At 37.3% G+C, this 14,653-nt stretch overlaps 1 protein-coding gene across 3 annotated transcripts in view; it reads right to left on the reverse strand.

The window, feature by feature from the left end:
• The window catches only part of LOC125258943 (activin receptor type-1-like), a 65,633-nt gene that overhangs the window by 2,636 nt on the left and 48,344 nt on the right, over window positions 1-14,653 (reverse strand). For all 3 annotated transcript variants that reach the window (XM_048176190.1, XM_048176191.1, XM_048176189.1), the window contains 2 exons: window positions 11,904-12,101; window positions 1,566-1,696 (listed from right to left, as the gene is read on the reverse strand). In XM_048176190.1, coding sequence (XP_048032147.1) covers window positions 1,566-1,696; window positions 11,904-12,101 — 329 coding nt within the window. The remainder of the gene's footprint in view (window positions 1-1,565; window positions 1,697-11,903; window positions 12,102-14,653) is intronic.

The following is a 14,653-nucleotide window of genomic DNA, read 5'->3' on the forward strand; positions in this document are numbered from 1 at the left end:
TGTTTTAGAGGTAAAAAAATGATATAAATACTGTTCGGTTTCTCGCACAAACCAATCATTTTGTGTCTTAGGACATCAGTGTGTCGTCACGAGCCGCAGGGGTTAATTTGGATTTGTCTGTGCACGTTTTTTTTACTCTTATAGACTAAGTTTCCACTGACATGTATTATACGACTGACAGACTGCAACGGTTGGAGTTAAAAATCATCATTTGTATTCTACTGAAGAAACAAAGTCACCTACATCTTGGATGCCCTGGGGGTAAGCAGATAAACATCAAATTTAAATTTTTGGGTGAACTATCCCTTTAATGCATGGTTATTAAATATAAAACCATTTTTACACTGTATTTCCAGCAAAATTAACTATTTTGCAATATATACACTTACCTGGGATATAAAATCATTCAAAAATTAATGTGATTTGAAATGTCATACCACCTAGTGGTGGGAGAAAAAAAAAATTTCAAATGCATCATGATTATTTCTTCAGCAATTCTGAATCGAAGCTTACGAACTGCAGTATCGATTCTAAGATAATTTTGGAACCACACTTTTTGCTTTTAATTTTGACAACCATCTTCTGCTTGCTGTGAATTTCAAACACATGTACACACGCAAAAAAACTCAAATAAGTATCTAAACTTCCATAAAGCTCACTGACTGAAAGACTGCTTTGAAATAGTCAAGTGCACTGTGTGTGTGTAGGCTGTGTGGGACTGTGCAAGCAGTTAAATGCACTTGCATCATTCACTGCTCTTGTCTGGAAACATTAAGATACTTAAAGCGCTCCTATATACTGAAAACACTATTTATTGCTTGTAATGCGTTTCTTTATTCTTTATTACTGACTCTTTACTTTTGTATATTTTGAAGCTATATTTAGTTTGTAGAAAAAAATACTTGATTATATACAATTGTTTTAATTATTTATTTGTAATTAATAATTTATTCATTTGTAACCAAGTACTTTTATAATTCAATTGTCTAAATAAATTAAATATTTAATGTAGTTAAACAGGGAAAAGGAAGTGTTATAGCTTTGCATAAAAAACATTGCATTTCATTGGTATTGGCAATGGCTACTGAAATGTTGATGACGAAGTGTAATAGCACTGTAATAGCAAATTTTATATTTAGTTATCTTTATTGTTGGCAACAACAATCATTGCATTTCATTGGTATTGGTAATGGTCACTGAAATGTTGATGACGTGACAATGCTAACCCCAAGTGTGTATTAATTTTAAAAAAAAGTTGGAGGACAAGATGCATTTAGAATCATTCTGCAATCAAATTGTTACCTTTAGAATCATAATATAATCACAAGGTCAGTGAAGATTCATACCGTAAATACACTCTTTTTCCTAACTAGCTAAAACCATGTAATTTCTATTCAAATATGTTCTGATTGGCTAAATTGTTGCATTCAATGTGGAAAGAGAAAATGCTTGCCAATGGATCTTGTTAGGACATGGTATAATTTTCATCAAAGATTTTAAACAGTATGACTGATTAACTTGATTTGAGCAGGTTTGATTTGAATCTGAGCAGGTACAGTACTTACTGGATCTGAAAACCATCTGTTTGGGATGTTCGGTCTCTGTTGGTCTGTGCATATCACCTTCTTCATGTCCTCAAAGCTTGGGTCGCTCGGCACTACGTCGTGGAATGGGGGCTTGTAATCTTCAACAATACCTGCACAGTCAGTAAAGACAAAAACACATTTGGAAATCCCCCAGAAATAATAATCAGCCATTATTATCAGATCTTATTGTCACAAAAGTATTAGACTGGTTAGCAAATTACACAGATAATCACTGAGCATTGATTGTGGCAACTGAAATGTGTCTGTCAGCTTCATCAAGAACACCAGCAGTACTGACTATATATAGAGTACTGAAGCCATTAGACCAAAGGGAGCAATAGGGATCCATTTTAGATGAGACATCCCGATTGCATCAGACAGGCCTCTGAAGAAATTAATGTAATGACCCTTTCAATGTGACAGGGGCAGAAGCCAAATAACACATGCACCCACAAGCAAACACAGAGCCTCATTTTGGACAATGTTTATTTATTATGTAGTCAAACTTCTTGCAATAATGGAATGAAGTGCAATGTGAACAGACAAGTGAAACTGATCTTCAAGCCGAAGGAACTGGATAAAATATTTTGAATGATACCAATTGACAATCTGACTTCTGACTTGTGATGCAGCCTGAAATCATAATCACACTGATTGTTCAATTGAACTGAATGATAACATCACTGTTTCCTGCTGAGTTGTTTTATAGACGAATTGAACTAATTTAATAATTGATTATCTTTACAATGGAACTGAATCAACACTGAACTGAAAAAAAAAAAAAAAAATATATATATATATATATATATATATATATATATATATATATATCTTTCAGTGCCGGTCCTTCCTATGCGCAAACTAAGCAAAGGTGCATGGGCCCCCCAACCACCAGGGGGTCCCCTTGCTCTCAAATATTATTTAGATAGCGTAACACTATAAACATATTTTTTATAACATTCAACTTAAGTGGAGTCATGCAGTAATTAATTTTTTCTAATACTTTTTCCTAAATTGTTGGACTTCATGCATTGCGGTAGATAATGACATGCATCTTGACATAAGTAGGTCTGTATTTTTGTAGATCTCCGGGTTCAATACTACAACTGTTTCTCGTTAGAAATGCTACTTACGGAAAAAAATGAAACCGCCGCCGCGTTCGTTCCGTAAGTTGAATAGGGAAGGCGTAGGACATACAGCATAAGCGTTTTGAGGAATGCGGAAAGGGGAAGCATGTGCAAGGCGATAATATGCGTTTATAAAGCATATACAGTTGTATTTTTTTCAAAAATGACAGATCGTTTCGCTAGATAACACCATTATTCCTTGTCTGGTATCGTTTAAAGCCCTTTGAAGCTGCACTGAAACTGTAATTTTGACCTTCAACCGTCTGGAGGCCATTGAAGTCCACTATAAGGAGAATAATCCTGGAATGTTTTTTATCAAAAACCTTCATTTCTTTTCAATCAAAGAAAGAAAGACATGGACCTCTTGGATGACATGGGGGTGAGTAAATTATCAGGAAAATTTTATTTAAAAGTGGACTAATCCTTTAACATACTAGGCGCCCCAGAAGTGTAGGACCAGCACTGTGTATAGTATAAAGCAATATAAAAATAAAGGTGAGTTGATTTGACAATGCCTGGTCAGTACATTTCCCTCTCAACTAGAAGTGATGTACTGACGTTTATATTATATTATATTATACACACACACACACACACACACACACACACACACACACACACACACACACACACACACAACTACAGTTCAAAAGTTTGGGGTCAGTACGATTTTAATGTTTTTGAAAGATGTCTCTTATGCTCACCAATATTGCATTTATTTGATATTTGAAAAATACAGTAAAAACAGTGATATTGTTAACTATTATTACAATTCAAAACAACTGCTTTCTATGTGAACATATTTTAGAAAGTTACTTATTGCTGTGATCAAAGCTGAATTTTCAGCAGCCATTACTCCAGTTTTCAGTGTCACAGTTTTCAGAAATCATTCTAATCTGCAGCCAATGAGCTTGCAGGTTGACATTTAAATAGTTTGGTTCAAAGTTTGCTGACTGCAGCATCTTAAGATAAATGAATGGTCTTTCATTATTCCAAATCACAAAACATGTTGTGGTCTATTTTTATAAGTTTCTAAATGAAGCAACCTTACACTAGGTTTAAATTGTTTAACAGTTGCACATATGATGCAAGGAGTGCCTCATTAAAGGGTTAGTTCACCAAAAAAAAAAAAAAAAGAAAGAAATATCTACTCACCCTTGTGTTGTTCCAAACCTGTAAGACCTTTATTCATCTTCAGAACATAAATCCTTGAGGGTTTTTTTATGCCCCATAGAAAGCAACATAATTACCACATTCAAGATCCAGAAAAGGAGTAAAAACATCATTAAAATAGTCAGTGTGACTACAGTGGTTCAATCTTAAATGTTATGAAGCGACGAGAATACTTTTTGTGCACAAACACAAAACAAAAATAATGACTTTAAATCAACAATTTCTTCTCTACCCTGTCAGTATCCTATGCTGTTCACATTGTAAACACTTTGCAGCACTTGATGCATGAGCAGTAAATAGTGAGGAGAGGGTCAACAACGCCACTCATTTGCCATGTTTTCATATCAGGCTTGTGTGGAACCAGCTTTATTATGTTAGCAAATCAAATTGTACCTGTATTTGCGTGGACTACACCCATATATACAGTATCTCACAAAAGTAAGTACACCCCTCACATTTTGTAAATATTTTATTATATCTTTTCATGTGACAACACTGAAGAAATTACACTTTGCTACAATGTAAAGTAGTGAGTGTACAGCTTGTATAACTTGTATTATAAGTGTAAATTTGCTGTCCCCTCAAAATAACTAAACACATAGCCATTAATGTCTAAACCGCTGGCCACATAAGTGAGTACACCCCTAAGTGAAAATGTCCAAATTGGGCCCAAAGTGTCAATATTTTGTGTGGCCACCATTATTTTCCAGTACCAGGTTTAGGTCTGGAGACATGCTTGGCCAGTCCATCACCTCAGCTTCTTTAGCAAGGCAGTATTCATCTTTGAGGTGTGTTTGGGGTCGTTATCACGTTATCCGAAGGGAGGGGGATCATGCTCTGCTCATTCATGGTTCCCTCTATGAACTGTAGCTCCCCAATTCCGGCAGCACTCATGCAGGCCCAAGACCATATTCGACTGTAGGCAAGACATATTTGTCTTTGTACTCCTCACCTGGTTGCCGCCACACATGCTTGACACCATCTGAACCAAATAAGTTTATCTTGGTCTCATAAGACCACAAGACATGGTTCTTTAATCTACTTGTCTTCAGCAAACTGTTTGCGGGCTTTCTTGTGCATCATCTTTAGAAGAGGCTTTCTTCTCGGACAACAGCCATGCAGACCAATTGCAGACCTAGGTAGCTGACTTTCTGCCTCACTGCCTTATCAGGCAATGACTTGTAAGGCAGCGTTTGTGCATGAAGGCACTTCACGAAATTGATTTCAGACAAGCTTCTGAGGCAGTGTAACAATTTAATGATCTAGAGCAAAACAGTGTGAGCTTTGGTGAGAACAAAACAAATATTTAATTACTACAGTAGTAACTTCTCGCTAGAAATGGCATCAAAAGTGGAAAATGTTCATCAAAAACACACATTTACACACAAACTGAACAGCAAACTTTCGGACGCCATCTTTATTTTTCTAGCTGTCAGAATGAAAAGCACAGGATTATGCGATATCAAATGCAGCAAAGGATACATCTATGCTGCCTTCAAAAATGATCAGATGAAGGTATCTCAGGAGACAGGAAGTGAAGCTAACATTGGATTTGGACGTGCCTTGATGCCTTCCTACCTTGAAATGTGTCCTCCAGCGTCATATCCAACCTCTGGATATGACGCTGAGCATGTGCACTCAACTCAAATGAGAGAGTGAGAGCGATAACACCAAATTTAACACACCTGCTCCCCATTCACACCTAAGACCTTGTAACACTAACGACTCACATGACACCGGGGAGTGAAAATGGCTAATTGGGCCCAATTTGGACATTTTCACTTAGGGGTGTACTCACTTTTGTGGCCAGCGGTTTAGACATTAATGGCTGTGTTTTGAGTTATTTTGAGGAGACAGCAAATTTACACGGTTATGCAAGCTGTACACTCACTACTTTACATTGTAGCAAAGTGTAATTTCTTCAGTGTTGTCACATGAAAAGATATAATAAAATATTTACAAAAATGTGAGGGGTGTACTCACTTCTGTGAAATACTGTATATATATATATATATATATATATATATATATATATATATATATATATATATATATATATATATATATATATATATATATATATATATATATATATATGTGAGTCCAGGAAAATGGGCAGTGGGGATTTATGCTGAAATGTGCAGCTCATGCAGTATGATCAATAAACGCATAGTTGTTACAGTGCCTATAAAAGTCATCATACCCTGTGAAAATCTTTACCTTTTGTCACATTACACCCTGGAAAACAAAATAAAGTCTAACTGTGTACACATTATAACCCTCATCATTAAAGTGAAAATAACATTTTAAAACAAACTGGAGGATTATATATATATATAAAAAAAAAAAAAAAAAAAAAAAAAAAACTAGAATAACAGGGTTTGAAAAGTCCTTAGTGCCCTGATTTAATACTCCGTAGAGCCAACTTTTGGTGTAATTACAGCCATTAATCTTTTTGGATATGTCTGTACTAGCTTTGCACACCTAGATTGAGGAATATTTCCCTATTCTTCCTTGCAGAACAGCTAAAGTTCAGACAAATTCTGTGGGGAGCAGCAATGGACTGCTCTCTTCAAGTCCATGCACAGATTTTCCATTGGATTTAAGTCAGGGCCACTCAAGGACATTAACCTTCCTATCCTTAAGCCATTGCATTGTACTTTGGGTGGTGTGTTTAGGATCATTGTCATGTTGGAAGGTGAATGACCTGCCTATCTTCAGCTGTCTAGCAGAGGGATACAGGTTTTCCTCAAGAATTTGGATATACTTGGCAGCATTCATTTTCTCTTCAATCCTGACAAATCGCCCAGTCCCCGCTAAAGAGAAACACCCCCACAACATAATGCTGCCACTCACAGTAGGTGTTTGCTTTTTGCCAAACATAGCGCTGAAAGAAAGAAGCCTTTCTTGAAAAAGTGCCCCACTCAGTCTTGTTTGCGCTATACAAAAACACACCTGGAAGACTCTGATGTCAGGCCAAAATTTACCTTTTTTGACTAAATTCCAAGAGCTATGTTTGGTGAAAAGCAAACACAGCACACTACCCAAAACACACCAACTGTAAAGCATGGTCGTGGCAGCATTATGCTGTGAGGGTTTTTCTCTTCAGCGGGGACTGGGCGATTGTTCAGGATTAAAGGGAAAATGGATGCTGCCAAGTCCATCCAAATTTGAGGAAAACCTGATAGAAAACTGATACAAAATCTGTGTATGAAGATCCATTGCCTCTCACCACAGAATTTGACTTGAACTTTAGCTATTCTGCAAGGAAGAAAGGGCAAATATTCCCCAATCGTTGTTCCCTCTCATGACATGGTGTCAGAAGTGTACTTTGTACCCACAACCAAGTTTGCCTTCTTTTAAGTGATATAAATGTCCAAGTTCATGCACCAAAGGCTTTCAACTTAGCACAGCCTGTGAACTGGCCTGTATGGATCCAGTGGTTCACCCGGTTTTGCATTGCGTTGAAATACAAGTCAATTCCCTGTTTTACACAATAGGCAATGATGCCGAAGTGATATTAAGATTGTTCACGTTTGCCAAAGCTTCGCATGCAAATAATTACGATTGTTGTTGGCAAATTTAATTAACATTGCATTGGCCTCTATTAATTGGCTGAATACTGCAAGTTCAGTGCGAGCAAAAGGGAACAAATACGGGACAGAGTCATCATAGGGATTGCATATTGTGACGTTTCCCAAATGTTACAAACAGAACCTGAACTAATAAAGCAGTACAGATTGCGCAGCAGTCTGAGCTCATTAAAACCCAAAACCTGAGCGGGGGAGTGGGGTGGGCGCAGTACAGCACGGACAATAGAAAAGGCACAAAGTGCTTTATGGGACCACCAAATAAGGAAAGGGTGGTGAGAGGAAACAAGCCATAGACTGCACATGCTGCAAATCACACAGAATAATTGCCCCGCACAAAATAAATGATGTTGTTGTTGTTGTTTAGTCGCCCAGTCGTGCCCGACTCTTTGCGACCCCATGAACCACAGCATGCCAGGCCTCTCTGTCTTCCACAATCTCCTTGAGTCTGCCCAAATTCATATTCATTGCATCTGTGATGCTATCTAACCATCTTATCCTCTGTCTTTCCCTTCTCCTTTTGCCTTTAATCAGTCCTAACATCAAAGTCTTTTCTAGTGATTCTTCTCCTCATTAAGTGGCCAAAGTATTTAAGCTTTAGCTTCAGTATCTGTCCTTCCAGTGAACAGTCAGGGTTGATCTCATTTAATACTGACTGATTTGATCTCCTTGCAGTCCAAGGGACTTGCAAAAGTCTTCTCCAGCACCACAGTTCGATAGTTCTTTGGCACTCAGACTTCCTTATGATCCAACTCCCACAGCCATACATTGCTACTGGGAAGACCATAGCCTTGACTATACAAACCTTTGTCGGCAAGGTGATGTCTCTGCTTTTTAGTATGTTATCTAATTTTGTCATAGCTTTTCTCCCAAGTAGCAAGCGTCTTTTAATTTCATGGCTACAGTCACCATCTACAGTGATCTTAGAGCCCAAGAACACAAAATCTGTAACCACTTCCATCTCTTCCCCTTCAATTTGCCATGAAGTAATTGGACCAGATGCCATGATCTTAGTTTTTTTAATGTTGAGTTTTAAGCCAGCTTTTACACTCTCCTCTTTTACTCTCATCAAGAGGCTCTTCAAGTCCTCTTCGCTTTCTGCCATTAGAGTGGTATCATCTGCATATCTGAGGTTGTTGATATTTCTTCCAGCAATTTTAATTCCGGCTTGTAATTCATCCAGCCCCGCATTTCGCATGATGTACTCTGCGTATAAGTTAAATAGGTAGGGGGACAATATACAGCCTTGTCGTACTCCTTTCCCAATTTTAAACCAATTAGTTGTTCCATGTCTGGAGCTAACTGTTGCTTCTTGACCCACATATAGGTTTCTTAGAAGACAGATGAGATGGTCTGGTACTCCCATTACTTTAAGAACTTGCCATAATTTATTGTGATCCACACAATCAAAAGCTTTAGTATAATCAATGAAGCAGAAGTAGATGTTTTTCTGGAACTCCCTTGCTTTCTCCATAATCCAGCAAATGTTGGCAATTTGATCTCTAGTCCCTCTGCCTCTGCGAAACCCAGCTTGTACTTCTGGTAGTTCTCAGTTCACATACTGCTGAAGCCTAGCTTGCAGGATTTTGAGCATAACCTTGCTAGCGTGTGAAATAATTGCAATTGTGCGGTAGTTTGAACATTCTTTGGCATTGCCCTTCTTCGGGATTGGAATATAAACTGACCGGACCAATCCGATTGAAATTGTTAACCATAGTAATGGATGGAAAAAACAATGCTGTATGTCAAATTATCTGTGTATTAAGTCGAGTGCAAATGCAAAATCATAGACCTCTACTTTTCCTGTGTAAAATGTGTTGTAATTTGTTATTCTTTTTATTGAATAATTTCTCAAATCAGTGAGGCATTTTACATATAAAATTACAGATTTTTAAATATAAAATAGTTCTAATCACTTTGTTTTATGATCTGTCATGACAGTGATTATTTTTTATTTCATGAATAAATAGGATAATTTCATACTACATTTATTTAGGATTTATTGTCAGTACTGGGCTCGCAGTTTGCATAGGTTACTTTGTACTGTGTGTGGATGACCATGTTAGTCCGCCACAACAACAGACATTTTTGACCCAGGAAAACCCCTGAATCATTATCAATAAATGTTTTTTAACAAAAACTTAATAGTCCATGACTCACAGGTTAAGATCTGCAAGGAACTGTCTCACACAACCACTGCGCAACTAATTCTACGGTCCGTATGCATAATCAATATTAACCAATAAATTGTCATAACGATCACTGATTATATGATGAAGCCATGAATAAAACTATTAAATTTCACATGACTCTACTTAGCAACTAAAACAGCTCAAGTCATAGTAATTAGAAAAAGAAAAACTAAAATTAAAATATATCAGGGTTGACAAATTTGGTTTCCTGGCTGAAGTGAGATTTTGATTGCTGAATTGCTCAAATGCCACTATTTGGATCCAACAATTTTTTGGTTTCTTAAATTTTCTCCATCTAGTACTGTAGACAGCTCTGTATTGATAAAATTGGCTACTTTTCCACCAAAATTACCCAGAACAATTTGTCCCAGGAACTTTTTTCACAGGAACTTTTTCCCCCAGGCCTGTTGCTGTCTGCGTTTCCATCACGGTCTAAAGCACCATGAGGAAGCCTGGTGTCGTATAACTGCACACGACTTTCCAGTTCCTGCTGGATTTTGTCCTCCATATATAAGGTTAATAAAGCCTGAACCTCATCTCAGTCCATCGGTGTGGGTGGTGTGTCCGAAAACCAGTCAGTATCTGGTGTGACCATCATTTGTCACACGCAGTGCAACACACTCCTTCGCATAGAGTTGATCAGGTTGTTGATTGTGGTCTGTGGAATGTTGGTCCACTCCTCTTCAATGGCTGTGCAAAGTTGCTGGATATTGGCAGGAACTGGAACACGCTGTCGTATACGCTGATCCAGAGCATCCCAAACATGCTCAATGGGTGACATGTCCGGTGAGTATGCTGGCCATGCAAGAACTGGGATGTTTTCATCTGGGTCTTTACGAACTGCAGTCAGGTAAAGACCCAGATGAGGATGACGAGCATGCAGATGAGCTTCCCTGAGATGGTTTCTGACAGTTTGTGCAGAAGTTATTTGGTTATGCAAACTGATTGTTGCAGCAGCTGTCCGGGTGGCTGGTCTCAGACGATCTTGGGGCTGAAGATGCTGGATGTGGAAGTCCTGGGCTGGTGTGGTTACACGTGGTCTGCGGTTGTAAGGCCGGTTGGATGTACTGCCAAATTTTCTGAAATGCCTTTGAAGACGGCTCATGGTAGAGAAATGAACATTCAATTCATGGGCAACAGCTCTGGTGGACATTCCTGCAGTCAGCATGCCAATTGCATACTCCCTCAAAACTTGCGACATCTGTGGCATTGTGCTGTGTGATAAAACTGCACATTTTAGAGTGCCCTTTTTTTGTGGCCAGCCTAAGGCACACCTGTGCAATAATCATGCTGTCTAATCAGCATCTTGATATACCACACCTGTGAGGTGGATGGATTATCTCGGCAAAGGAGAAGTGCTCACTAACACACATTTAGACAGATTTGTGAACAATATTTGAGAGAAATAGGCCTTTTGTGTACATAGAAAAAAAAAGTTTTAGATCTTTGAGTTCAGCTCTTGAAAAATGGGAGCAAAAACAAAAGTGTTGCGTTTATAATTTTTTTCAGTGTGTGTTTTTCAGTGTCAGTTTTTTTATGTGTGTGTGTGTGTCACACATGAAGGATCAATACAGTCACTGTTTCATCTCTGTAACATACTTTTGGACAAACAGTGCATTTATATCCCTCTCTGGTCTCGAGGCTTAAGACTCTGATTCTCCATATCTCTTAAATGATCAAGCTTGCGTTTAGTTGCCAGGGGGTTCACTTGCCATTCTCACTCTGTTTCCTCGAGGAACTTCAATCATTTTTGGCATCATCAATTCGCGTGATCAGAGCAGATCGTTTGTTCCACAACAAAAGTTGTAGTTCAACAAATGTCTTCAGTGCCCCTCACATCATCAGAGATTTTCCTGAGTATAGATATTTGCTATATCTTTCAACATTTTATTCTCAGAAACTGGCTGAGAAACACACTAATCATCCTGAACTAATTCAGGACCATGTGATCTCAAAATGTCTCTTAATATCTAGTTTAATTTTTTTGACTTCTTCAACATTTTACTCATTAAGTGTTATACAGAATGCAAATAGTGATTAAAACTGTCCATCTTATAAATGTTTAAAAGGATAATTTTCACAACGCAGCACAGAGCTCCATGTTAAACAGCAATCTTTTACTCCTCAAGTCATTTGACTCCATATTAAAAGCAAGTTATCCGAGTGAAACAGCAGATATTGAAAAAAAAATTAAGGACAGGTATGAAAGTGAATCAGATGTAAAGATATACGTACCAATACTAACTGTTCTTCTAGCAATTTCCCACAGCACGAGTCCAAAGGCCCAGATATCGACTCTCTTGTAAGACTCAAAGCAATCTGTTTGAATGGAGTCATCCAGGACCTCAGGGGCCATGTAGCGCTTTGTCCCAACTTTAGGATTATTCCCTACATCCAGTTCATTTGTGTCCTGAAAATGCATCACAGCGAGACCTGAAGAACACAAATGTGTGACCAAATGCATCATTATCACATACCACATGATCTATCTGTAGCTTTGCACAATACACTTTAGTCACATGTCCCTGCCTGAATTAGACACCTGTGTATTTGCTTGTGTTTTTGAATATATTATATTAAAGGACAGCTCTTTTCCACAGCTCAGCAAAACAACACTTTGCAAGCTTTTACCCAGGGGCGAAAGTAATGAAGACACTTTCAAATAGAATAATTTCCAGATTGTATTCATAATTTAGAGAAAGGGGTATTGTAATTCAGCATTTCATTGGACAAATACTTGCATACACCCCTAAGAGCATCATCTAAGATGCTGAGATGCATCTGACATGCATAATCTGAGATTTACAGTACTGGCCAATTTTGAAAATACTAAAGTGCCCAAGACTTTTGCACAGTACTGTATATCCACAGCTTGATGGGAAAAGCACATTTACTTCTTAAATGTTGTATAGCACCCTCTTGTGGGAATATACAAGAATTCAATTTCATATGACATGAAGTAAACATGAACAACTAGTCTCCAAAGGTCTTGAAAAACATTTTTTTTGAGCATGCAGGAAAAAAAATAGTGCTAAGTGAAAACCTCTAGTCCCCTATGGACAACATGTTTTCAAATCCTGTGACTAAAAAGAACATTTGAATTTTCTTAATGTGCTGTATGTAGTTTCAAGTGCTCTACAAAAACTAATCTTGTGTTCCACTTCCCGTGTACGGAAGAGTTCCCAGATATGTGTTAGCTAAAAGCTATCTAATGGGTTTTCGTTAGAGTTTTAGTAGGAAACAACTGTGATTTCTTCTAATAGCAGCCTGGTGTTGCAGAAATGAGCCCTAGAGCTCTAGAGTGAGTCAGAGTGAATTTAATAAAGACATAAATTAAAGTGTCCATCCTCCATGAGCAAATATCTCGCTTCTGCTTTCTACTTTATTTGCGTATAAAGGGCAACATGTTCAGTAGGTAAATATTGAGGGAACAAACAAGTGATTAGAAACCAGACAACAAGTGACTGATGGATGGAAATAGGCAACAAAATATTTACAGATTTAAAATCCATTAATCTGTCCTCTATGATTCATTACCATGATTATGGCCCCAACTTATTCAGCCTAACAATAAATGTTGTATAAAAATAAAAATAAATAAATATAAAAATGGCTTATAATAATCACAAAGATTTGACCTGAACTTTTTTTTTTTTTTTTTTTTTGAAAGGTTGATTGGTTGATACATTAGGAGGCTTCAGGGATAACTGCATGTTTAGAAAGTAGTTTCAGATTTGTAGACCACATTACAGATGCATATCACTTATGCTTGAAATTATCTGAATTGGTTTGCTGCTTTAAGAAAATAGTTCTAACACAAATATATTTTTGAGATGCAGTAACTGGTATATGCAAAACATGTAGTCTCTAGACCATAATTACTGTAATAATGTGTTATTTTGATTTTACCTACAGTGATTTTTGAAAATTTAATGCATAATTGAACAAATTAAATGCTCAATAATTCAACGCTCTGTTGTCAATTATTTCCATACATAATCATAGATCACATGGTGTTTTCAAATGTTTGCTGACACTGTCCAAAATAAACTTCATGGTAATATTTTAAATATTGTAATATAAAGTAGGGCTGTGACGGTGGCAAATTTTTACTACCGCGGTGGTACATCAACAACCGCCGGTGTTGCGGTGGTGGGGTCCAAAGGGGGGGGCGGGGTTTGGTTGTATTATATATATATAATTGCCACCCCAATATATGTGAGAGGTTAGACTTGCGTTTCGCCGTCATATCGATGGACAGGATCGTAAAAAAATCCATCATAATCAATAATTACCCGTCATTTGAATTTTTATATTTTGATAAGTCATTTAATAGCTTCTGATTTCTTCCACATTTTAATTTTTATTCACGAAGTTACATGATAAGCAAATGGGCCTAGTTATGCATTTATTTATATTATGAAAAGAAAGTTGATCAAAGACTGCGTCACTTTCAGTTTTCATCTTGAATACGTCACAGATGAGTGAATGCGATCATCCTTTCCTCTTTACTACTGTACATAACGAAATAAAAGTGAATGAAAATCAAAAAATAAGTTGAAAGATACTATCTTACCGAAATCTGCATCACGTCAGTTCAATCAGTGTTGCAAACAATATCACGTAACATTATACCTCAGAAAAGCCATTCGTTGACCATGAACTTATAGTCAGCAAGAAAAATAACAAAACAATTATGTAAGTAAGCATAATTAACTTTATTTTTATAAAATTAAAGACTTAATCAGGGTGCTCGTTTGTGTGTAATCAAGCGCATCGTTTTCATTTTGTTCTGGAGACTGAACTCGCGCTCTGCTGCCACACTAGAGCGCACTCACCACCTACTGGACAGGGGTGGGAATTACAGTTACAAGCTACATAATGTGTCAAAATGACGGACGGCCTGCAGATTTTTTTCCGTCACTGCTAAAAAAAAAATCCATCAATGACGGGAAATTTTCAGTTAACGCGACCTCTGATTATAT

Source organism: Megalobrama amblycephala, linkage group LG23 (genome assembly GCF_018812025.1).
Source record: "Megalobrama amblycephala isolate DHTTF-2021 linkage group LG23, ASM1881202v1, whole genome shotgun sequence".
Lineage (NCBI taxonomy): Eukaryota > Metazoa > Chordata > Actinopteri > Cypriniformes > Xenocyprididae > Megalobrama > Megalobrama amblycephala.